Genomic DNA, 23,094 nt, shown 5'->3' with positions numbered 1-23,094 from the left:
CTGTTGGAGACGGTGGCTGCTGACATGGGGGCAGGGGGGAAGTGAGCTGGCAATTGGCAGGGGACGGTTCTAAGATCTGCCAGTGGCAGAGCCGAGGGGATCTGGAAGATTGGTCACTGGGAGCTGGAAATTCCCCACCCGCCTCCCATCCAAGCCCAAGCGAATGTGGAGCCGGCTCGAGGGGGAGCTGGATATGGGCCTTTGGTTCCGGCCCTGACGACTGGAAGAGATGGGATTTGAAAAGGCACTGGGGCTCCTCTGTCTAGCAGAGCTTTTTTCAGCACTGAATTTGGCAAATCCTGGAGCTTTTCCCCAGTCCCTGAGGCCTGTCTTTTTAGCCCCCTCACCCTGCCCCCGGAGCATTCCTGCTCTTGGCCATGATTTCAATAACATATGTAAGATTAAAAGGACAAACATCCCTTGCTAAGACAGCAATCCACGCTGCACCCAAGGGCCATGAGGCTCCAGGAGGCCCTAGAAGACTGAACTGGGCAGAAATGAAGATCTCAGTCAAGCACGACCTTCCCCCGAGTCAGCTTCAGATTGCATTTGATTTGTTCAACCTTTCAAGAGACTGAAGGCACAACAGCTTGTGGACACACATCCACCCCCAGCACAGCTTGCAGGGGGGCAGGATGCAACACTCACACCTCTTGCAGCAATTGGTGGATGCTCGACAGCGTCCTGGTTTTCACCTCCTCAAGGCCGTGCAGGTGCCACTGCAGATGCTGAAAGATGATCCCACCAATCAGGTCAGAGAACAGTCGCCATTTGAAACACGCAGACTTGGACAGCTTCAACCCGACCCTTCCATGGTACCTGAAACATCCAGCCTCGCTCCCATGTCCAGTGCAACCACCCGTTCATGGAGGAGCTGGGTCAACCTCAGAGCTACAAATCCTACCCCGGGCAGGAGTTTCACAGCATGGAGACGGCAACGAGCCCAGGGGATTCGGAAGCCCTTGAGCGCCACACAGTTCTGTTGTTACGGGAGGTATGTGCGGTTACGGGAGGTATGTGCGTGTGTTACTCTGTCCCATGGCTTCCTGGCCAAGGAGTAGATGGATCTCCAACCGTGTCCAAAGAAACTGGCTCAGCAGAACGATTCTCACCTCGGGAACCAGCCCCAGCCTTGCGGCAAGGTGTGTCAAGTCTCTCTTCAATGCACGTGGCAGTTGCCCTGTGGCCCCCCCACCCCGCCCTAGCTTCCCCGGGCCCCTTTAGAAGTTCTTGAGGCGGCTGTATAGCTCCCGCTTGCTCTTCTCTCCTGCCCACGTGCGGCTCTTCTGGCGGAACTTCCGCAGGTCCTCCTTGAAGTCCTCGTGATGCATGGGACGATAGTCCCGAGGTTCACAATGTGCCTGGGGACAGATGCACAGGGCTTGTGTTAACAGAATGGCCAACCTCCCGCAGGGTGACCCCAAGCAGGGGCCGAGCCCTTCCCACCCACAACTCCGCTACAGTCAAAAGCCCTTTGGAACAGCCGTTGGTTTACCTGCTAAGGAGCAGCCACACGTACAGCAGTGTTTAAAACCGGTGACAATGCCAGGAGGCCGGATATCTCCCCAAGCCCCTTTCTCGATCGCCAGGGGTCCCAAGGCACTGCAGCCAGACTGCTCTTGGCCCCATCCTCGCTCCCCCTCACAGGCTAATCAACTAGCCTCAGAGACGCTGGCTCCTTTGCTGGCTTCCTGTAGCCACCTGGAAATCACCCTCTTTGGTTTTTAAACTCGCCATGGACTCGGTCACCACCAGCCCCGCTCATAAGGCCTCTCCTTCAACCACGACCTCACACGCCGTAATGCCCCAGTTCCTGGGGAGGGGAAATGCGGCACCTCTTGTGTCTCCAGCTCCCCCAGTCTCTGTACAATGAGTCGTTTCCCTTCTCCAAGTCTCACTTTAAAACCCGTCCCGCTCTCCGGGTCCCCTTATTCCGCAGCACTCAGCCGCAGGCTCTGCACTGGCTCAAAGTCTGGAAGTTTTAAACAGACCCTGGAACCTCTTGCTTCCAGGATACCGGCTGTCCCCATTCCAGAGGGTGAATGTGCCAGTGCAGGGAAGGTATTTTGGTGCACGCTATCGCCACCTGGCATCTGCCAACCTCGGAGAAGGTAGCACAAGCCTTAGTCACACACACTCAGCTATGCTTCCCGTAGCACCAGTGGGTGCCCCCAGCAGACGAGGGCAGTGCTTCTGGGATGGACAGACACACACACACTTCACTGACGGGAAGACTCCGCCATGACTTACTTGGTACTGCGGGAAGAATTCTTTGTATCCTCCTTTCAAGATGTACAGTTCGGGATAGTGCAGGTTGGGGTACTCATTGCGTGCCCGATCTTTTTCCCTGACAAACCGGCACCTTCAAGACACAGATGCATGAGGTTAAAGATCATCTGACCCGGTTTAATTTTGCGCACACAAGGGTCTGCGTTGAATGCCATTGGGCCATGGAATGATTGGGCCAGATCCTTAGCTAGCTGCTCTGAAGTCAGAGCTGGGCCAATGTACGTTGAGCTAAGGATCTGGCCCACAGCACCTTTGACCCAAATACATTCGGGCTGTGAAATGCAGCCACCTCTGGGGTGGAATGTGACAGCAGCACTACACAACCCCTTCAGTTCTTCCCTCATTCAGCTACAGACTTCAGTGGCATCGCTCTGGGTCTATGCTGGTTTGAGGAGGATCAGGCCCAGTGTCTGGAAGTGAGGATTTAGCCTGATGTGGAAGCTGCAGGGAGAATCTTAGAGTTGGGATTCCCCCAGGCCATGAGTGGTCGAGAGCTCCGATTCTTTCGGTTCTCTCCCACCAAGACAGGCTATTCCATTCAGACAGCAAGCGCTTACGGGACCACAAGCCAGACAGAGCGAGCCAATGGACAACCGAGTCCTCCAGAAGCCTAGATCCAAGAGGCAATTCTCTATCGTTTAGTCTTGTAGGTTGATCTGTCAACACACAAGTTTCTTGGGGACCCAACGGCTCAGGGATTAGCCGCTTTATACCCGTCCCAACATCTTGGGATCTGTAACTTGGTGGGATGGCGTCACTATGCCAGGGATCGTTCAGACAAGTCCTGACTGGTACGGTCAAACTGGGTCCTTAAACAACCCCCTGCAGCCACATCATTTCAAGCTCTTTTAAGTACACCAGTGTCTAAACAGAGCCCCGCTCCCGTGGCCGGTAGACGAGGGGGTTGGGAGGACATGTAGCACCCACGCAGCTTGTGGCCCACTTACATTCTGGGACCCCTCTCCGAAGAAAATTCACAGTGGAATATCACGATCACCCTCTTCTGCACGTCCAACGGGACGATGGGGTTCCTCAGCAGGAAGTCCTCAATGTCCTGCTCCAGCGGCAGGTTCACAGCCCCCTGGAGGAAAAGGGCATTTCCCTGTCAGAGGCGGCAGGAAAGACCCTCCCCTTTCCCACTGACCGAGAAGCAGCAGGAGGTGTAAAACCCTACAGGACCACTGAGGTCTAAGAAATCGCGAGGGCTGAAGGGCCTGATTCCCCGCGCCACTGCTCATCACTCAGCCTGTGCAATGGGTGAACAATGCTGCACAACCGGCATTTCCCCTCCCCCACGCTTTGCCAAGGGCAGTGTTCACATCCACCATTGTTATCTGCCCCTGGGATCGCTGTCCAGTGCCCACAAACCCACTAAGCACCTGTACCCCCAGTCCAGTGAAGGGAATTCGCAGGAGCTCAGCATCGTGAAGAGAATCAGCCCATTGTTTGGGTGCCTAGAGTTTGGCACCCGTGTTTCAGCGATTTTGCTTGAAGGACTGACCCCGGGTCACGGAGGAGAGCGGAACTCCCCAGCACTGGCTCCTGGGCTCACACCACTAGGCCATGCTGCCTCTCAAGGTTAAACAGCGAGAAACAAGCCGGCGGTTCTGACCTTGATGTGACCCCCTTCATATTCGTAGGGATACCGGCAGTCCACGATCACACAGTTCTCAATGAGGCTGTTGAACTGGCCGTTCAGCACGGCCACCATCTGCAGCGGAGAGAAGAAAAGGGCGCGGTCGCTTGACGCGGGACTGTGCCGTTCCACTAGCGTACACGAGCCCCTGCTCCCCCGGGGCCTGGCCCTACTGCCACCGCTCGGGCTAAACAGCTGGAGCTGCAGAATCAGGCCCAAGCCCGTGGTGGTCACAGTGAGGGCTGCAGGGTGTCACGGCGAAGTCACAGAGCAGATTTAGTACAAGTCACGGGTATAATGGCCGCTCATTGCAAATGAGGGGGCACCAGCCAGCCCCGGCGCCGTTACCCTAATCCCAGCCTGTTGGGGAGGGGAGGGAGAGGCCGGAAAGCAGGACACAGTGGAGCAGGGCTTGTCGCCCATCTGTCCCACGCCCCAGGGGCTCCCCTCCACACTGGGGAGGGGACCCACTCCGAGCCTTCCTGCAGGAAGTAAGTCAGACAAAACAAGAAATCGCCGTGTCTGGAACTTTTTACTGCACTGTGATAAACCTGCAGCCCTAGTCACAATCAGTCGCCTCCTTACCATTTCTGGGGAGATGTATTTCAAGTCCTGATGTCTCCCTTCCACAGTCTGTAGAAGATAAGCCTACAACAAAGGGGCAGTTAGCAACCCAAGTTAAGCGCTTTCCTCCTGGGATTTAGCCAGAGCTGGGGTGACGGTTTTTAGAGCATTTCCCAGCCTTATTAACAATACCTTAGATCAGAACTTTATAAAGGGGCACTATCAATTCAAGTTTCCATTTTTAGAAGAGTTAAACTCATTAAGACCAAAAGAAATTCCTTTACCACTCCGAGGCAGACAGCTGTTTCAAACCAAACGTTCATCTGTGGGTTTGAAATCCCAAAATGGGACCAATTCTGCCCTCTCTCCTGTTGTAATTGTACAATTGGGGTGGAGCTGGCACCATTTTGATCTGGTAGCTTTTATAACGTTGGCATGGGTGTAAAGGAAGGGGCAAAACGGGAGAATCCACCGCCCTTGTCTTGTCTGTAAAATGCCAGGCACGACTCACAAACAGGCATTTCTTTCCATTGGGACAATGACATTAGACTCATCTGTTTCACCTCAACGTCTAGTCTGTTTCATGGCCCATGCAAGGGCAGGCGGCTACTGGGTTTCCGACACAGCCTAGGTAGGGAAGGTTTCAATAACTTTTGGGGGTGGGGGAGGGAGGTTCATTTTGGTCGATTTAGTACGAAGGGATTTTCCTTCTTTCCCCCCCAATACCTTTGAGAAGTCTCCGATGAGTTCTCGGTGATCGTTATCCAAGATGTTCTCGATCTCATCATGGCAGAAGGACCTGGAGCGCAACAGCCTAGATTTCTAGGAGGAAACCGAGACTGGGTGTCAAATCAACACTGAGAGCCTTCTACAAGAACGCAGCCAGCAGTTCTGGGCGGAGGAACCCCGGGGTGGAGGGTCTGGCCTGGGCTAGGCAGGAGGTCAGACAAGACGATCAGAATACTCCCGCAGATTGCAAGGCCAGAAGGGACCATTGTGACCATCTAGTCTGACCTCCTGCCTCGCCCAGGCCAGAGACCTGCCCCACAGTAATCCCTAGAGCCGAGCTTTTAGACAAACAGCCCGTCTTGATTCAAAAATTGTCAGGGATGGAAAATCCACCACGACCCTGGGTAAATTGTTCCATGTGGCCCTAAAGACTGGGAAATCAGGTTGAAGAGATACAACGGTCACAGACGTTTATGCTCCCAGCACAGATAAATGGATCACCACCAATCCTTGCCAGATTTTGCAGCTATATGGTTAATTCAGTTTGGTCTATCCTGGTTTTAATCACATGGGGGTGCCAGAATCTAAAGAGGCAAGAAGCCTGCAGCCTTCAACTCATGTGATCAGCCCCATAGAAGTCAGTGGGTCTGGATCGCTCCCCTCCAGTGCCTTGAATGTTGTGTAGTTCCTTCGACTCGTGCACCACGAGTGAGAGACAGGGAAGGCAGCAGGAGCGCAGGGTTCTGATACAGGAGCATCTCACAGCCGCTTCGCGGGAGTGCCAGGGAGGACACCCGGCAGCCAAGTATTGACAGCCACTCGTCTCAGCTGTAGCTCTTAGATCTCACCGGCCCCGTTTTCGTAGCTGCTCCTTGTTGCTGTCTGCGGGCGACAGGCCAGCGCGCACGCAAGCTAAGCGGAGGTCGGAGATTCCAGTTGGGTTACAGCAGAGAATCGCTTGCTCCTCCCAGGACGGCAGGAGGAGGGAAGAATGAAGAAAAACCGATTTGGGAGGAGCAGGACGTGGGGAAAACACCCCCCATTTAAGGAGGCAGCACCCTTCGATTTCTGAAGCGCTGGGGCCCATGCTCCAGTGCTGGGGGAGAAGGACGTACGACATGGCGGGGCTAGCCAAGAGGCTTCCCCCTACCACCCACTGATTTCCAGATGGCCGGCTGGGCCATTCCAGATGCCTACTGTACAGCCCTAGCTGCTGAAGGCTTTAGGGGGAAGGGAGGTCTCGAAGCATACCCCAGTATGTCTAGTAGACAGCCATCCCTGGGCTGGGAGGTTCTGGAGCCAGGGAATGGAGAGGGAGATCTCCCTGGCCCCAAGTCCGTCTCCGTATCACCTACCGGCTCCTCCGCCTTCTCCTCGATCGGGGTGCCAGCTACGCTCTTCCGCCTCTTGGTTTTGACCGGAGTGTCTTTGTCCTGCGGCCTGTCCAGCCGCTTCAGGATGGGCCGGATCACGCTGCTGGGCATGGAGGGGGACCTGAAGAGCTGGCGACATTTGCTGTGTCTCACCGACCTCTGTACGGACGAGAGCGAGCCGTGGTTAGAGCCTCATTCTGGCCCCTTGCTTGCCCATGGGCACGGAGCAGTCGTTTGCCACGGCCTGGGAGGGGCAGGTCTTGTCTGCCCCATTTCACATTCACGGGGGTGGCAGTTTGACCCAAACACGCCGATTTTGGCTTCACGCTCTGTTTAGGAGACGCCAAAAGGCCACTGGCCCAATTCTGCTCCCAGCCACACCCGTGCGGGGGAGCGACTCCGACTTGGTGTCAGTGGGACTCAGGCAGGAGACTGAGGTGCAGAACCCAGCCCCCCACCACTTGGCCCTGTGCTCCATGCACACCAATTGCCTTTACAGAGCGGCCTCCCACCGGGTCGGGGGGGTGTGTGAGGGGTGGGGTCTCCTAACCTAGCTCTCAGCACAGGGTGTGAAAACAAAATACTCCCCCGCCCTCTCCGCAAACACAACAGTAGCCTGAGAGATCTCAGACCAGGGGTGGCCAACCTGAGCCTGAGAAGGAGCCAGAATTTACCAATGAACATTGCCAAAGAGCCACAGTAATACGTCAGCAGCCTCCCATCAGCTCCCCGCCACCCCGCTCCCAGCACCTCCTGCCCACCGGCAGCTTCACTAATCAGCGCCTCCCCCTCCCTCTCCGCACCTCCCGATCAGCTGTTTCATGGCGTGCAGGAGGCTCTGGGGGGGAGGGAGAGGAGCAAGGGTACGGCAGGCTCAGGGGAGGGGATGGGAAGGGGTGGAGTGGAGGCAGGGCCTGTGGCAGAGCCAGGGGTTGAGCAGTGAGCAACCCCCTCCCCCCCCCCCCCCCCCCGGCACATTGGAAAGTTGGCTCCTGTAGCTCCAGCCCCGGAGTTGGTGCCTAGAAAAGGAGCCGCATATTAACCTCTAAAGAGCCGCATGTGGCTCCGGAGCCACAGGTTGACCACCCCTGCCTTAGACTCCAACATGTCACTATGGTCAGTGTCTTGCACGCACACCCCCCCTCCTGGTCACAATTCCCATCTGGGCCAGGCTAGTAGTGACCTCAGGTCACACCATCCGGTGGCCATGGGGGGGAGGAAGGTGCCAGGAGTCACAATCCAGTTGCCTGTGGTGAGGTGTCCTCAGACTGACCCCAGCACGTCAGCAGAGAGCACACGGGGGCCCCTTCAGAACAAGGGGAGCACAGTCTCCAGGCTGGCTTGCCTGGCACCTTTCACCCCCTGCCAGCTCTTTGGAAGGAGAGGGCCCAACCCTGCGCCAGGCTCCCACATACCAGATCAGCGCCTTCCTTTTTCACCAGTGGGGCAGTCAGCAGGTTCTCCATCCCCGGCGGCACGTCCGCGTCGTTCTGAGGAAGAGGCAGCGGGATCAGAGAGAGAAAGCGAGCGCATGAGGCAATGGATTCCCACCAGCCCCATCCCATCCTCCCCTCTTGGCAGGGAGCACGAGACAGGAGCTGGCAAATCACCAGCTACTGAGGGGCTGCAGGAGCCAGACAGACCCTGTGGTTCTCTCTGGCTCTCAGCAGGGGCCCGAGGGTTTTCCTAAAACCTGCTCTCCGCAGATCGTAGCTATATTTGCCCCATTAACATTCATTTGCGATTCTAGAGTTAGAGACCACCCCAGCTACAGGGGAGGGACTGGCAGGTCATCCAGACGGAGTGTGGTGGATCTTCAGACAGCCCCTGCCCGAGGGTGGCCAGGCAGGAGCGAGGGGCTGGGTGGTACGCGTGAGCCAGGGGGATGGGGCTGTGCTCCATTTCGGAGCAGGATGGGAGCACAGGCTCAAGGTTAGCTCCCGAAGCCAGAGCTCCCCAAGCTACGATCCAGCGGCCCGCAGGAGCAGCCGGGGCGCAGGATGTTAGGGGGCCGCGAGGGACGATCCGCGCACGCTGTACCTTCAGCTCCTCCTCGTCCAGGATCTCCATAAACCCATCGTCCTCTTCGTCAGTCACGAAGGAGGTGAGGGAGGAGCGGCGTAGGAACACTGGGCTCTCGGCTTCCACCCCCATGTTCTCCTTCTCGGGGGTGCCACACTGGGGAGCACACAGCGAGGGGGAGGGGTTAGCGCGGGCCTGGGGGCCGCAGACTGAGCAGGAGCCGTCTGGCCGTGGGACCTGCCGTGACGCTGGGCTCTGAGGGAGGCCTCCTCTGACAAAGGAGGCGTGCGACTGGGGGACAAGCCACCGGGAAGTGAAAAGCCAAGGCCTGAGACGTGGACCCAAAGTCTCAGCCACCTGCAGCAATTAGGGATCCCAAAGCATGGAGCTAGCTTGCTGCCCGCTGGAGCAAGGGACGGATCCTGGCCTGGTACCTCCTTCACCTCCCGTCCCAGACGGTCACTATTAGACGTGGACTGTACCCTGCCCCAGAAGCAGCTGCATTTCAGCCATGGGTAGTTCCTGTATTTACACATCTCCACCCCGGTCCATAAGGCAGCACGGGTGTTATGGAGATGATGGGGATTAATCCGAAGAGGGACCCTGCATCAGCTTCACAGGTGCAGGCATCACCACATGAACAGCAGGTGTTAAGTGCAGCTGGTATCACTGGAGGTGATGCCTCCCTTTGCTATGCTTCAGGCCTCCCCATTACGGCCAGGCACCCCCCCCCAAACACCCTATCCCACCCCCACCCCAGGCCTGCGCTCACCAAGAGGTCCGGAGCGGAGTTTGGTCTCTGTGCAAAAGGGTCCTTCTCGCTGCTCCCATCGAAGGGGTGAAGCCGGCTGTGATTGGTGGGCCTCAGCGGGATCTTAAATACAAACCCTGCCTGCAAAGGCAAAAGGACTGAACGTTACCCGACCAGGGACGCACTCCACGGGCATTTCGCCAACCCTTCTGGGCCACCCACGGCTCTGAGTGCTCACCAGTAACACGCCATCGGAGCAGGACACAGCCCTGGCTTGAGTGGACATGACTCAGTCGCCAACCCCGGGCCAGGGCACAATGGTTCGCCGAGGACAGAGGCTATACGAGCCCAGGGCTAAGTCCCACGTGCCTGAGACCAGCCCTTTTCTGGGCTCGCGAGATGGGAGGGTCAGGCTGATCAGAAAGGGGCTGCCGCTGGAGGGCTGAAGGGGGTGGAGCTAAGAGGCTTGGGATGAAACTGAGCAGAGAATTCAGGCTGAGTATCTGGGACCATCTCCAGAAGGCGAGACCCCTTCATACTTCAGCGGGAACTAGATGGGCCGCGGCCCCAAGGAACGGCCTGTAAGGGACAAGCCCACCCTGCTCCTTCCTTCAGTGGTGGGGCTGGGACAGCGCTTGGAATCTGCTCCCCCGTCACATCCCCTGTCCGTCCCTTCTCTGCCTCCCGACTCACATTCTCCTTGTTCTCTTTCCGGCGCGAGGGCCGTTCGTGGGTCTCCGGGCTGCTGAACTCCTGGGCGTTGGAAATGTTTTTCAGGGCAGGGCTGGTGCCCAGGAGCCTCTCCTGGAAGGGAGGAGGGAGAGATCGTCAAACCTTCTGCCACACAGGCTCCCGCCACCACTCAGGGGCCACAGGGCCCTGCCCCAGAAGCTGAGACTGGGGGACAGGGGATGGATCACTCGGTAATTGCCTTGTTCTGTTCATTCCCTCTGGGGCACCTGGCATTGACCACTGTCAAAAGCCAGAATACTGGGCTTGATGGACCATTGCTTTGCCCCAGTCTGGCCATTCTTATGGTCTCTCCAGGGGCCCTAGTTCTGACACAGGTTTGCCATCAGTGGGTCACCTATTTCCCCACCTCAACGCAGCCCCTGGGGGCTCTTTCTAGCCCCACCCAAGCACGTGACTGGGGACTGACCCATTGTGTGTGCTGGATGTTGCTCCCTTCAGAGCCCATCATGGCCGCTTCTAGCCCAGAGACAGGAAAGGGGGGTAGGGGAAGTAGCAATGCGCTCACCCCCTAAGGGATGAGCTGCACCCCCCCAAACCCTGAATCCCTCCCCTCTGTCATGGGCCAGCAGCCGTGGACTCCTCCCAGGCCAGATCTCCTTGGCCAGCACAGCAGCCAGCCAGCACCAGTCACCCTGGGCAGCGGGTCAGAAGCTGTCGCCCTTGGGTTTCCCCGAAGCCGGCGCTTCCGGCCGTGCAGTCAGATCCGCAGAGGGGAGACGGGGACTCACCGGCAGGGAGTGGATCCTCCGGACGGGGAATCTTTTGCTAAAAAGACAAAGCAGGAAAAGGTGTTGGGTGGTGGTCAGCGAGGTGGCGGAGTGGTCCTTCTGCAGACCCCTGCCAGAGGCTGTGTCCTGAACCCGCCCAGGCCCCAAAAGCCACCAAGAGACCCTGCAAGAACTGACCGGTGCAGGCAACTCCCCAGCTAACCAGCTCTCACAAGTGACCCTCCCATAACTTACAAGTGAGGGCAGGGGAAGCAAATTTCTGTGGCAGGTTGCTATACAGGAGGAGCAGCGGTCGGGGGAAATATACATAGATGGATTTGATTCTCCGATGCACGAATGAAGGCTGCTTCACACCAATCCGGCAGCGTAAGGGCTCTCAGACCGGAACGGGATTCCCGTCACGCTCAGTTTTTCCGTGAGGGGCGCGGTGGAAAGTGCCTTAGCATGAATGAGAACCAGACTCCGTCCTGACGGCACTGCCTTTGTGAGCGCAGCTCCGCTCCCCTGCCCACTCAGCGGTCTGGACACGGCATTAAAGCCTTTCCCTTTAGCGATCAACGCTCTGAACACGGCATGATGGGAGAAAAAGCTCTCGAGAGGGCAAACAGCCGCTGCCTCCTGCCACGCAGGCAGGACAGCAATGGATGTGGGCTGGACGTCGGCGGCTGGACGCTGCCAGAGGTTTGTAAGGGACCCGATCAACCCTGCCCCAAGCGGGAAATCAAATCCGAACGGCCTGATCCGCACGGAGGAGCTGGGCTCTTCCCTTCCCCTGGGCTCAGCATGCACGTAGGGGTGCAGCACAGCGAGGAGAGATTGCGGAGGATAAAAATCAGGCTTTACACATTTTTACCACGAGGAGGGGGGGAAAGACAGGTCAGTGCACTTACCCTTTGACAACTCTTCCCGATTCCAGAATTGCTTTCTCGAAGCTGCAGGAAGAGAGGGAGGAGAGCCAGGTGTTACGTTCATGTTCACACAAGCAAAGGGCCCGCGTCTGAGCCAAATTACAGTGCTCCTGACTGCCCAGGGGGAGGTTAAGGAGGGGTTTGAACTCCCGGGCCCAATTCCGCCACCCTTCCTCACACTGCGCCGCTCACTCCACAAGCAGGAGCCCGGGGAGCAGTGCCGTACTCCACGCGCCCCGTGCCTAAGCCATCTGGCCCAACACGGCTTCCCAGCTGGTGAAAGGAGAGGGGACGGTGCGTCTCCGGTCATGCCGGACAGCTCCAAAAAGCAACCGAGAAGCGATCTGGTCCATGGGTCAGAACTCCCTCTCCCTGCTTCCCGTCATCCCCTCTAATGCCTCCTGCCCCACAATCCAGCCAGGGAAGCTGCGTAACAGAAGGATGGTGATGGGTTTAGAGTACGGCACAGGCCGGATGCCTGGGTTCCAGTCCCAGCGCTGCTCGAGGTCATAACAGCCAAGGTTGTTGAGGGGCTATTGATTTCGGGCGTCTCTGAATCTGGGCCTGCGGGGTGCTGTGCACCCACTGACTTCAGATGGAGTTGAGGGGAGGGGAAAATCAGGCATCCCAAAGACTGTTTGCATATTTATATGGGAAAAAAAAAAAATTCAGGCCTAAGCTGTCACAAGTTGCACATCCTAAAAACAGAAGCCCGCAGAATTTGAGGCCACTTTCCGCATTGTGCCTGTCAGCCTGCAAGATTGTAAAGCCCCAGCATACAGACGAGGGCCCTGGCCGCATGTGGGGTTAAGCCATGTTTGAATACAGCTGATGTCAGCCAGGTTTAAACCCTTGTGGGGGCAGGTCCTTAAAGGGACGCTGGCTCCCTGCGTGCACGAGCCGTGTCGGGCCACTAGAGTTAAGGAGCACGGATTAATTAAACGCCCTCTGAACAACCAGGTGGGCTTGGAAAAAAAACAATCCAAGAAGCCGCCGTGGCGGCTGCTGACCTAGTTCTGATTCACATGAAGTTAAATCAAAGCTGGGCTGGGCGCGGGCGGGGGCTCTCTGAAGCCAGCCGGGGACAAAGCTCTCCCAGAAAGGAAGCCAATAAAAGCGCCTTTTGTGAGCCGGGCTGCAGAGCCAGGCTCCGGATAGCGGGGGCATTTCTATAGCAACTGGCCTGAAGCGGCTGCTTTCCACCTGTATGTAAATGGGCGCCATGGTGGGAGGGGAGCATCTGTCAGATCAAGGCCCCAGGCCTGACCTGAGCAGCTGGTCGGGAGGGGTGAAGTGTGGCGGCACAATGGGAGAGGGCTGCCACTCAGCATGTGGGGGAGGGGGGCCCCCCCAGGCCAATGTGCCCAGCCCCAATTCATTCAGGACAGGAGGAGGGGGGTCTGCAACCTTTGGACTCTCTCCCTTGTGGAATTCAATCCTCCAGCCTGCCTAGCAACCGCTGGATCACCTGGTAACCTAGGGGGCTCCCGCTGGCTGGAAAGGAACTGGGGAGTGCAGGCATGTGGGCAGAGCCGGCCCACAAACCATCTGTTCACCTCCACCCCAAAGTTACACATTCTCCAGCACATCTGTCGGGGCGGGGGGGGGAAGAACTCCTCCCAAACCGTCAGAGCAGGTGTGAGGGGGAAAGGGTAAGTGAGGGATCGCGGGAGGAGAGCAGCTGCTCGGCCAGATGCAGCAGCCTTTTTTTAAAATGTCAGATGTCAATCAAAATAGACAATAGAGCTTCCAAGGGCCCAGGAGGGTCCCCGATCACCCGGCTCGGCTCTGCCTGACTCGCCCGGGCCCTGCAGCGTGTGCAGCTGTTGACGCCAGTGTGAAGCAGTTTCAGAGTGAAACACTTGGACTAAACCCCCCATCCCCAGATCTAACATCTGCACGCAGCATCTCGCGTTCACTGCCAGATCTCCAGTTGTTGGACCATGGGTACTGTGCTAGCTCATTGGTTATGGTTTGGCCATATATAGTGTAGGTTTTATAGTAAAAATTAAGGTATTAAAACAAATAAATAGAATAGTAAATACTAGTATTAGCCATTTGGATCTAGACTGTTCTCAGGGGTACCAGATGACAGAACAAGGAGCAATGGTCTCAAGTTGCAGCGGGGGAGGTTTAGGTTGGATATTAGGAAAAACTTTTTCACTAGGAGGGTGGTGAAGCACTGGAATGGGTTACCTAGGGCGGTGGTGGAATCTCCTTCCTTGGAGGTTTTTAAGATCAGGCTTGACAAAGCCCTGGCTGGGATGATTTAGTTGGGGGTTGGTCCTGCTTTGAGCAGGGGGGGTTGGACTAGATACCTCCTGAGGTCCCTTCTAACCCTGATATTCTATGATTTTCTTTTTATGCCTTGTAAGTAACAAACAGGATTTTGTCTGAGTCTATGTTAATTAAATTAGAAAAATTTCAGAGGCCCAGGCTCCAATGTGGGAAAGGACAGTTACAAAATTTAGTAAGGTCTAATTTATGATGCCTTTTTTGTTTAACATAAAACACTGCTACGTGTTACGTTTTGAAGGTCTTTGCAAAGAACTGTTTATGTGAATGAGGAATGTATGCATCAGGGAAAAATAAGGTGTAAAGGCCATTTTTGAAGCCAGATGGCCAAAAAAAATAAAAATAAAAAAAGTAAAAAAACTAAAAAGACTCAAAACACCAACGCACATCCATGACTGAGGAGGGGCAGACTGATGACCTCAAGATAAAAACTAGCACCCTTAAAACACAAAATAATTAATTAAATCAAAACCAAACAAAATAACCGTCTCAAAAATATTTTAAGCCATCAAAAAACAACACCAATTAAAAAATAACCAATCACAAACTAACACAGCAAAATCCATAAACTTAAAAAAAAAACAAAAAAAAAAACCCTATAAAACCAAAATGTTTTGCCATAAAACTTTGGGTTCATCTTGCCACTACTCCAAAAGCATCAAATCGCAACCAACAAAGCCCGGCTCCCCTCTGCAACCAATCTGGCTGGCCACTAAATTAATCCAAACTTCAAACTAATCACTATAAACATCAACTAGCAAAACTATGTGCATAATGTATGTGTATATATATATATATATATATATATATATATATATATATATATATATATATATATATATATATATATAGAACTAAAAAGCATATGCTAATTGCTATATTCTCAATAAATGCGGCATGTTGCCTTTTCCCTCGTGTGCTCTGTTTAAGCATAACGCAGTGACCCCGTTCAGAACGGCCTCCATTCACAACAGGAATCCTGAGCCATTCAAGAGGAGGGACTTTCAAGAGCAAATGCAGAACTACCACGAATCTTCGGCGGCTCCCCACCCCCAAGACAATTGTCAACAGGAACTCAGGCAGCCACACGCAGCAGCAAACTGCAGTGTGTGAGAAAGGGCAGACCACAGTGACCACCATACCTCCTTGATCTGGCTGGAGTGATGAGTTAAGATCCCCTCCCAATTTTACTGCCTTCACACCTGAACCTAACCGGGGAGGAATTTTGGAGATGCTGTCCAGGACTCTGGATGTCACCAGGGAGAGCAGTTACTCCACATTTACCCCCGTGTAACCAGACTCTGGCCCAGCGACGGTGCCATAAAGCACCTACGTGAGTGCTCCCTTCGATTTCCTGTGTGCAATTGATTCCGCCTCTGAGTTCTGTTTGAAGCAGAGCCCGACACAGACTGTTGGGTGAGTTGCACAAGGGATGAACTTGGCCCATGATCTTTCTACAGCTAGCTGGTTTCTGAACTCCAAGAAAGATTTCAGACTCCAACAGCCACAGCCCAGAGGGCCTAATTGCTCGATACCTTAATCCCAGTATTAAACTGATGCAACTCCAGTGAAGTAACAGAGGACAATCCGGCACAGAGATCTTTAAGCTTAACTTGAAAACAAAAGCTTATGTCCAGAACGGAATAACGAACGCCGATTTCCAGGCTCAAATCTCAAAGGGACTAGAAAGAACCCTCTGCCCACATACATCTATTGAAAGCCCGAGCTCCAGGTTCATCAGTGCCCGGGAGCCCCTTTGGTCCGCTCTACACTACAGACCAATATCGGTATATCTAGATCACTCAGGGATGTGAAAAATCCACCCCCCTGAGCAATGTAGTTACCCCCCCCTTGTAGACAGCGCTATGTGGATCGGAGAGCTTCTCCCACCAACACAGCTACCGCCTCTCGAGGAGGTGGGTTAACTACGCTCTCCCATCGGCGTAGAGCGTCTTCATTACAGTGCCGCAGCAGCCCAGCTGTGCCAATGCAGCGTTTTAAACCGCAGGTGCCAGCTGGCTTTGGAGAGATGCCAGTCGTCCCTTTACGGACTTGCCGCGGCCTCGGCTGTGCATGGATACCCTGGCCACCAGCTATCAGCCCCAGGAGAGTTTGCAGCAAGGCCTGGGGATGCAGCATCAGAAGTGAAGACAACACCAGTTCTGTCTGCGGGTATGTCTACACTAGGAACACTACCAGTGGTGCAGCTGCACTGCGGCCGCAGAGACACTTTCTTCAGCACCAGGAGGGTTCTTCCATCGCTGTGGTTAATCCACCTCTCGGAGAGGCGGTAGCTAGGTTGATGTCCACTCCTTCCTCCCCCCCCCCCCCCCCCAAAATGGATTACGCTGACATGTGAACAATCGTTGGAAAAGTAGATCCAATTACAACTTCACTTTATACTGGATGACAGGAGTCCCCCACTACTGAAATGCAGCCACTTCTGGGGTGGAGCACAGAAGCTGTTGAACAGCACTCAGCAACACTTCACACTACAGTTTGGGACAGGAATTGAGGGGGGAATACAGGGAGGCAGAATGGAATGACTTCAAAACAGGGTTTGCAAAAAGTGCCCTGACTTTAAAGGCCACTGGCAAATTCACCTTGGATTTGACAACAGGCACTTCCAGCAGCATAGCACCCCCTAGTGCTGCACTGATTTAGTGCTGCCTTCCAGAGACAGGCACCAGTCCTGAGTCACCAACACCACCTTGGGCAGCATCTAGGTTTACTTGGGTGTCTCGCATCCAAGAATTAACCTGGCCTGTCCCTGCTTAGCAAGGTTTCCCAGGATCACAGCACAAGGGATATGTACCCAAACTCCTACATTAACCCTTAAAACTCCAGCTATACTGTAGCTCCCTCTTTTCCAGGGGTTAAGTGGGATCCAACAGGCCAAGTGACAAGGAAAAGGAGACATTAACTTACACTTCTTCAAAGGGTTCTGGGTCCAGCTGTCCAGGGGAATCCAGCCCAACTCCTGTGCAAATGAAACACCCATGGGTAAGTCCCTAGGGAAGCGGAGGTGGGGGCCCAGCAGCAGCAAAACCTCAGCTTCCTTCACATACATTTCATCTCTTGGGGAGAGGTGAATGACAGCAGGGTGAAGGCAGATGCTACCAAGTCTGCCGACTTCTCCACCAAGCTGCCCGCAAGCCAAGCCGAGATGGATTTAAAGTTCATTGCAATTAGGGGAAACAAGAGCACTAGCCCTTGCCGTTCTTTCAAAGGTTTAATTAAGCCTCCCCCAGTTAATTAGTCAACTGTCATCTCCATTTTATAGACAGGGGAAGCGACCTGCCCACAGCCACACAGCAAGTCAGTGGCAAGCTGAGAACAGAACTCCGGAGTCCTATCTCCCAGTCCCCATGGCTGCAGCCGCAAGACCCACTCCCTCCCAGAGACAGCAATTGAACCCCGGAGTCCTGATGTCCTGTGCTCTGCAGCTCTCAGGGAATAAGAGTCTTGTTCCATACGGCTGCTTCTCTCTCTCTCTCGCTTTCCCCAGTGTACAGAACGAAGGCTTCCTAGATTCCAACCTCTGCCCGCCCCAAACTCCCCCGTGGGCCAAGGGGGCTGGACTGCAGCTCTGCCCAGAGCCCACAGTGCAGGAGGCGCCAGGAGCAGCTGCCTTCTCCCAGAGGGATTGATTTAATCACACACACCCCTCCACCACATCAATGGTTTCCCTTATCTGGAGATGGCCAATAACTTAAAGGCAAGTCAGCCTCATTTCTCCCCGCCACACCGCTCCAGCGGCAAGCAGCATTCCAGATAGATGGCTTAAACGCAGCTGGGACCTTAGAGCAGATTTCAACCCAGGGGGCAGGTCACTCAACCCAGATCATTTTTAGTGATAATAGTGTAAACAAAACCCAGCCCAGAGGGCCATTAACTGTCCATCCCTATTCCATGCATCGGAATTCAATCAGGCAAGGATTGGATTCCTAGCACCCTTTCCCCTCCACTCAGAGCATCCCTGGCTTCCCGCGCTGGCTGGGGACCTGGGACCCTAGCAACGCTCGGGACCTTAGGAAGCATTACCTAGGGTGGTGGTGGAATCGCCTTCCTTAGAGGTTTTTAAGGTCAGGCTTGACAAAGCCCTGGCTGGGATGATTTAGTTGGGGGTTGGTCCTGCTTTGAGCAGGGGGTTGGACTAGATGACCTCCTGAGGTCCCTTCCAACCCTGATATTCTAGGATTCTATGAAGCGCCCGACGGGAAATGAAGGCTCTCCCCATAGGGAGACGAGAGGGCCAAATGGAAGTGTCTCTTTAGCGAACGTTCCCCCCCACGACGGGGACAGCAAAGGCCGAGCCCAGACACAGCCGGGATCTGTTTAAACGGGAGGGAATTTAGTTCACGTGGAAGTGAGCTGCGGACAGCACAGACCAGAGGCAGGCAATGTGTATGTATGCTTCAACCCGGACCTGCAGCCCCCTGCGGTGCCAGTCCTGGGCCTCCCCCACACACAGCTGGGCCCAGGCCCCTCGGTTCCAGTTGCTATTCCACTCCTGGAACAGTTAAGGCTCCTCACACCGGTTCTGCAGCACGGTACCCCCTCCACGCTATTCCAGGCCTTGACATGCTTTGCCTGAGAGGCCCAGCACTGCAAACTGCATGGTGGGTAAGTGGTACAAAGACATGGGAGACCTCCCCCTACACTCTCCAAAAGTCAATTGCACTTGGAGACCTGGCCCTGCCCCAGCGTCCAGGGACAAAAGCCAAGGGAGTGGCCCCACCCCCATCCCCGTTCCACAGCAGCACTGACCTGAATCCAAAGACTCGGACCACCCGGAGTCCTGCGACGACTCAGACGAGACGGAGTCCTGCGACAGCGGAGACCATTCGCTCTTGAAGCCGATCCCCAGCTTCTTCCTCTTTGGGGTGTCATATGGACTGGAAGGGGGGGGGGCAGAGAACACAATTACTCAGAAGCCAGCAGGCAAGCCAAGCAAGAGGCATGGTGACCCACCTAGGCGGAGGCGGGGGGACAGCGGTTCGGCAAGGCACCAAGGTTCAGGACTCCTGGGTTTCTCTTATGCTAACCCTGCCACGGACCCACTGGATCTTCGGCGAGTCTCTCATGCCTACGTTTTCTGAGGTGTTCACTGATTTTGGGTGCCCAACTTGAGACACTCAGTGCTTGGTTTTCAGGAGGTGCCCAACCCGAGACAGATTTAAGGCACCCAAAGTCAGCGGCGACTTTTGAAAATTTTGGACACACCAGCCCCACTCATTGGTAAAATGGGCATAACGCTATCGCCAGCCGGCCTGGGATCTGAGAAGGCTGGGTCACTTACATCTGCGGAGCCCTGAGATCCGCAGAGGGAGGCGGTGGAGGAGGGGGAGCTAGCTTGAAAGAATCGTTAGCTATGAGCCAGAGATAATGGTGTTTAGCTCCGTTCCTCCAGGGACCTCCAAGTGTTTTACAATCCTGGGGCAGGCCCCTTATCTCCACTTACAGATATGGGAAGCCGAGGGGGCAGAGAGGAAGTGATTTGCTCAAAGTCAGAGAAGGACTCTGTGGCAGAGCGTCCATCTCCAGAGGATTAAAACAACAAGGCATATCCTCAGCTGCATAAACTGGATGTCAAAGACGTCCATGGAGCTGGACGCTGCTTTATACCCCCTGAAGGGTCTAGTCCAACATTTTTCCAGCACCTGTCACCTGGAAATGCCTGACCTGGACCTGACCAGTTATCCAGAAGCCCATAAGCAATACTGCCAGCGGCTTCAACAGGGCCAGGATCTCATCCCTTCATTCCCCGAACACTCCCCCACCCCCTGGGAGGGGAAAAAAATAATTCTGCTGTGTGGAGCAGGATCCCCGACACCCGCCCGCCTGCTCTATGGAGAAGGGCCAAAGGTTGCTCTCGGTTATGTGGCTGTACGTCCCTACCAACTGCACACATGGAACCCAGCACAGAGAATTCAGTTCACTCATCGATTTGGGGACAGAGCTTGCACGGTCTGACAGTGAAACCACGGGGAACTTTGCGCCGATGCCTTTGGGGAGAGCAGGATCGGGCCCCTTAGCATCGCCCTGTGCAGTCAAGACTGCAGCTGATGGTAACAAAATACTCTCCGTCCCCCCACGAGCCCTCTTGGAAGGGAAGCAAACAGGAAAAATGAAACTAGGACAGGCACAGCTCGCAGAAAGCCTGCAGCTTCCTGCCTAGAGTCACTCTGAGCTGGCTGTTCCCACCCAGAGCCCACATGAGCAGCTATTCTACAGCAAGGAACATAAGCAGCTCTGTTCCCCCTGCACTTGGGCCTTGAACTAAGGCATGGAAATAACATTCATTACCCCGCATGTAACTTCCCCGGCCCTGGCTTCAAAGCCAGCTTGGAAAAAAATCTGTTCCCCGAGGCCCAAATCCTGAAAGGTATTGCCTCAGTACAGGGTGCAAGGGAGATTTCACACTGCCCCTGAGCTCAGAAAAAGCAGGGCCTAGGGTGCGTCACAGCAGGGCTGCGATGGTTGGTTATTTATGCCGGGCTCTTAAAATAGTTCTCCCCAGCGGGAGAATTGGGACACTGAGCAAGAGAAAAGAAGATTAGCTGTTTTTCTAAATCAGGGGTTCTCAAACTGGGGGTCGGGACCCCTCAGGGGGTTGCAAGGTTATTACATGGGGGGGCCGCGAGCTGTCAGCCTCCACCCCAAACCCTGCTTTGCCTCCAGCATTTATAATGGTGTTAAATATATTTTTAAAAAGTGTTTTTAATGTATAAGGGGGGTTGCACTCAGAGGCTTGCTGTGTGAAAGGGGTCACCAGTACAAAAGTCTGAGAACCCCTGTTCTAAATGGTTTGCTCTGGGAATGATCTCCGGCCTGGGGAATGCAGAGGGTCAGACTAGATGATCGCAATGGTCCCTTATGTGGGGCTCGATTGTGAGTGCACCCTGGTGTAAGACCAGACCTGTGCGTGCACTGCCACAGCTGGGCACTGCCATCCCCGGCTCAGCCCTCAGACACACCAGGGCAGCTTCACTTCTTCTGGAGCAGGGTCAGAATCAGGCCTGCTTAGTTAACTTCCCAGCCACGCTCTTCCCGGCTGAGCCGCATGGCGATTTGCCCTTCCCCCAGTGCAGGTAGGGCTGACAGCCCAGCCCTGCGCTCTGTTCTGGAACCCTCTCTTTGGGGGTGGGGAAGGGGAACACATGCACCAACTAAGCCCTTAGGCCTGCCCCGCTGGGGATCAGGGCCAGTGGCTGCTCTTGGGGTGGAGGGAATATTTTGCAGTTTGGGGTTTTGATCCTGCACCCTCTGCATGGGTTATATGAAATACAGGAGGCAACCCCAGCCCCTCACTCCCCAATACGTTATAGACCCCCCCATGCCACAGATCCAGCAGCCAGGTCATCTTCCTCCTCACACCAACATAGTCTGCATGTGATACACACACACACACAGTACACGGAATGCACTCACATCATACACACACACTGACAAAGAGTACATGCAATCCACCTCTTTCCCCCCCCCCACTGTATACGATGCACCCACATCACCCACGCAGAATGAATGCAATGCACCCCACACACACACACACAGTACATGCAATCCACCCCTTCCCCCCCCCTGCATACAATGCATCCACACACATAGTGCATGCCATGCACCGATACACACACACACTGCATGCAATACACACAGAATGAATGCAACGCAGCGCCCCCCAATACATGCAATCCTCTCCTTCCCCTCCTCCGCATACAACGCATCCACATCATCCCCCCACACAGTGCACGCAGTGCCCCGACACCCCCCGCATGGCAGGCCGCCACCCTGGCACGCCGCAGCGGCACTCACCTTCCCAGCCCGGCCAGGTTGTTCAGATTGAGGGTCAGGTTGGTGACCGGAGACAGGACCCCTGGCGCCGGCGGCAAGAGGCCGCTGGCCCCCCGGGGGAAGCCGCAGGGGAGCCGGGACGGTCTCACCGCCGCGCTCCTGCTCCGGGCAGGGCTGGAGCCGCCCGGCATGCCCTGGCCGTCCATGCGGAGCGGGGCGGGCGCTACGGGACGGAGCGGGGCTGTTACGGGGACCCGGGAGAGCGGCTCAGCGCCGCGGGACTGGGCGTGCGGGGCCGGGCGCTGCGGGACGGGGCATGCGGGGCCGGGGCGCGCATCCAGCGGGGCGGAGGGGAAGCGCTCCCCGCCGGGCAGGACTCGGGGCGCTGAGCCGGGCCCCTCGCTTCTCGCTCTCTCCGGCTCCGCCTGGCCCGAGTCAGCGCGCACCAGCGCCGGGCCCCGTATTTATATTCGAAAAATAACACGGGCGGGCGGCGAGCGGCCAGCCAATAGCACGGGCCGCCCGGCAGAGCCAGCCCCGCCAGCCTGGGGGGGACCGCCAGCCCCAGCCGGGGAGGGGTCAGGCTGCGGGGGTGCTGGGAAAGCGGCTCGCTGGAGCAAGCGGCAGCGGGGGGGACTTGCAGCCCGCAGAGCTTGGGGGCGCCACCTCGCCTCATCCCAGGGGTCCCCCCATCTTTGCTCCCCCAATCCGAGCCTTCTCCACGCCCTCTCCTACCGCCTGCGACGGGGATCGAGCCACCAAAAGTCCCGATCCCTCCCCCGCCCAGCTCCTTTATCCGCAACCCAAATACGAAGCCCCCTGCGGCTTCGGCCCCAGAGAGGTGAATTTCCGCAGGCAGAGACACCAAGCCAGCCCCCCCCCCGTCCGGGGGTTGACAAGGACTCGTGTGGATAGAAATGTTCGCAGGGCTTTTTATTTAAATGGTGCAATCCCAGGGGAGGCTGCTTGGCATTAAATCCTCTCTGCCCACCCCCCCTTCCCGCAATGTTTGCGGCTTGATCCTAAGGAGCTCGGAGGTGGGGGGAGGGGGTCAGTTTCTTGGGGTGCGTGGGCCCCACCGGGGCTGGGAGAAGCTGACTGTGAAACTGGCTCCGAGCAAAAGTGAAAGCTGCAGGGCCTGTTTTCATTGCAAAGAATGAGACATGTTGGGAAGCTTCCTGTGGGGACAGGTTTAATGGTGCCAGTGATGGGGCCTGAGGGGACATCTTAGACCCTGATCCTGCCAGCAGGT

The 23,094-nt window shown here is 55.8% G+C and overlaps 1 protein-coding gene across 1 annotated transcript; it reads right to left on the bottom strand.

Moving 5' to 3' along the window:
- Window positions 1–1,220: 1,220 nt before the first annotated feature.
- On the bottom strand, window positions 1,221–22,048 carry CDC25B (cell division cycle 25B). Its single transcript, XM_065404800.1, has 16 exons — window positions 21,864–22,048; window positions 18,819–18,946; window positions 16,977–17,028; window positions 11,736–11,777; window positions 10,846–10,882; window positions 10,058–10,168; window positions 9,386–9,505; window positions 8,632–8,769; window positions 8,007–8,081; window positions 6,574–6,750; window positions 5,216–5,311; window positions 4,511–4,573; window positions 3,902–4,000; window positions 3,237–3,370; window positions 2,251–2,362; window positions 1,221–1,361 (listed from the first exon to the last, which is right to left on the bottom strand). Exons 1-16 carry the CDS (start codon window positions 22,046–22,048, stop codon window positions 1,221–1,223), a joined length of 1,710 nt encoding a protein of 569 aa, XP_065260872.1.
- Between the last annotated feature and the right edge of the window lie 1,046 nt (window positions 22,049–23,094).

The sequence above is a fragment of the Emys orbicularis genome, chromosome 5, assembly GCF_028017835.1.
Source record: "Emys orbicularis isolate rEmyOrb1 chromosome 5, rEmyOrb1.hap1, whole genome shotgun sequence".
NCBI lineage: Eukaryota > Metazoa > Chordata > Testudines > Emydidae > Emys > Emys orbicularis.
The sequence above is the reverse complement of the archived record's forward strand: the minus strand, read 5'-3'. Positions and strand labels throughout refer to the sequence as shown.

What these genes read in the sequence shown, in the direction of transcription:
- CDC25B (XM_065404800.1), bottom strand. Translation starts at nt 22,048, where the DNA reads ATGGACGGCCAGGGCATGCCGGGCGGCTCCAGCCCTGCCCGGAGCAGG. An exon ending in GTCCGAGTCTTTGGATTCAG is followed by an intron (nt 17,029 to 18,818) that starts GTCAGTGCTGCT and finishes TCATTTGCACAG; the next exon opens with GAGTTGGGCTGGATTCCCCT. An exon ending in CCAGAACCCTTTGAAGAAGT is followed by an intron (nt 11,778 to 16,976) that starts GTAAGTTAATGT and finishes CTCTTCCTGCAG; the next exon opens with CTTCGAGAAAGCAATTCTGG.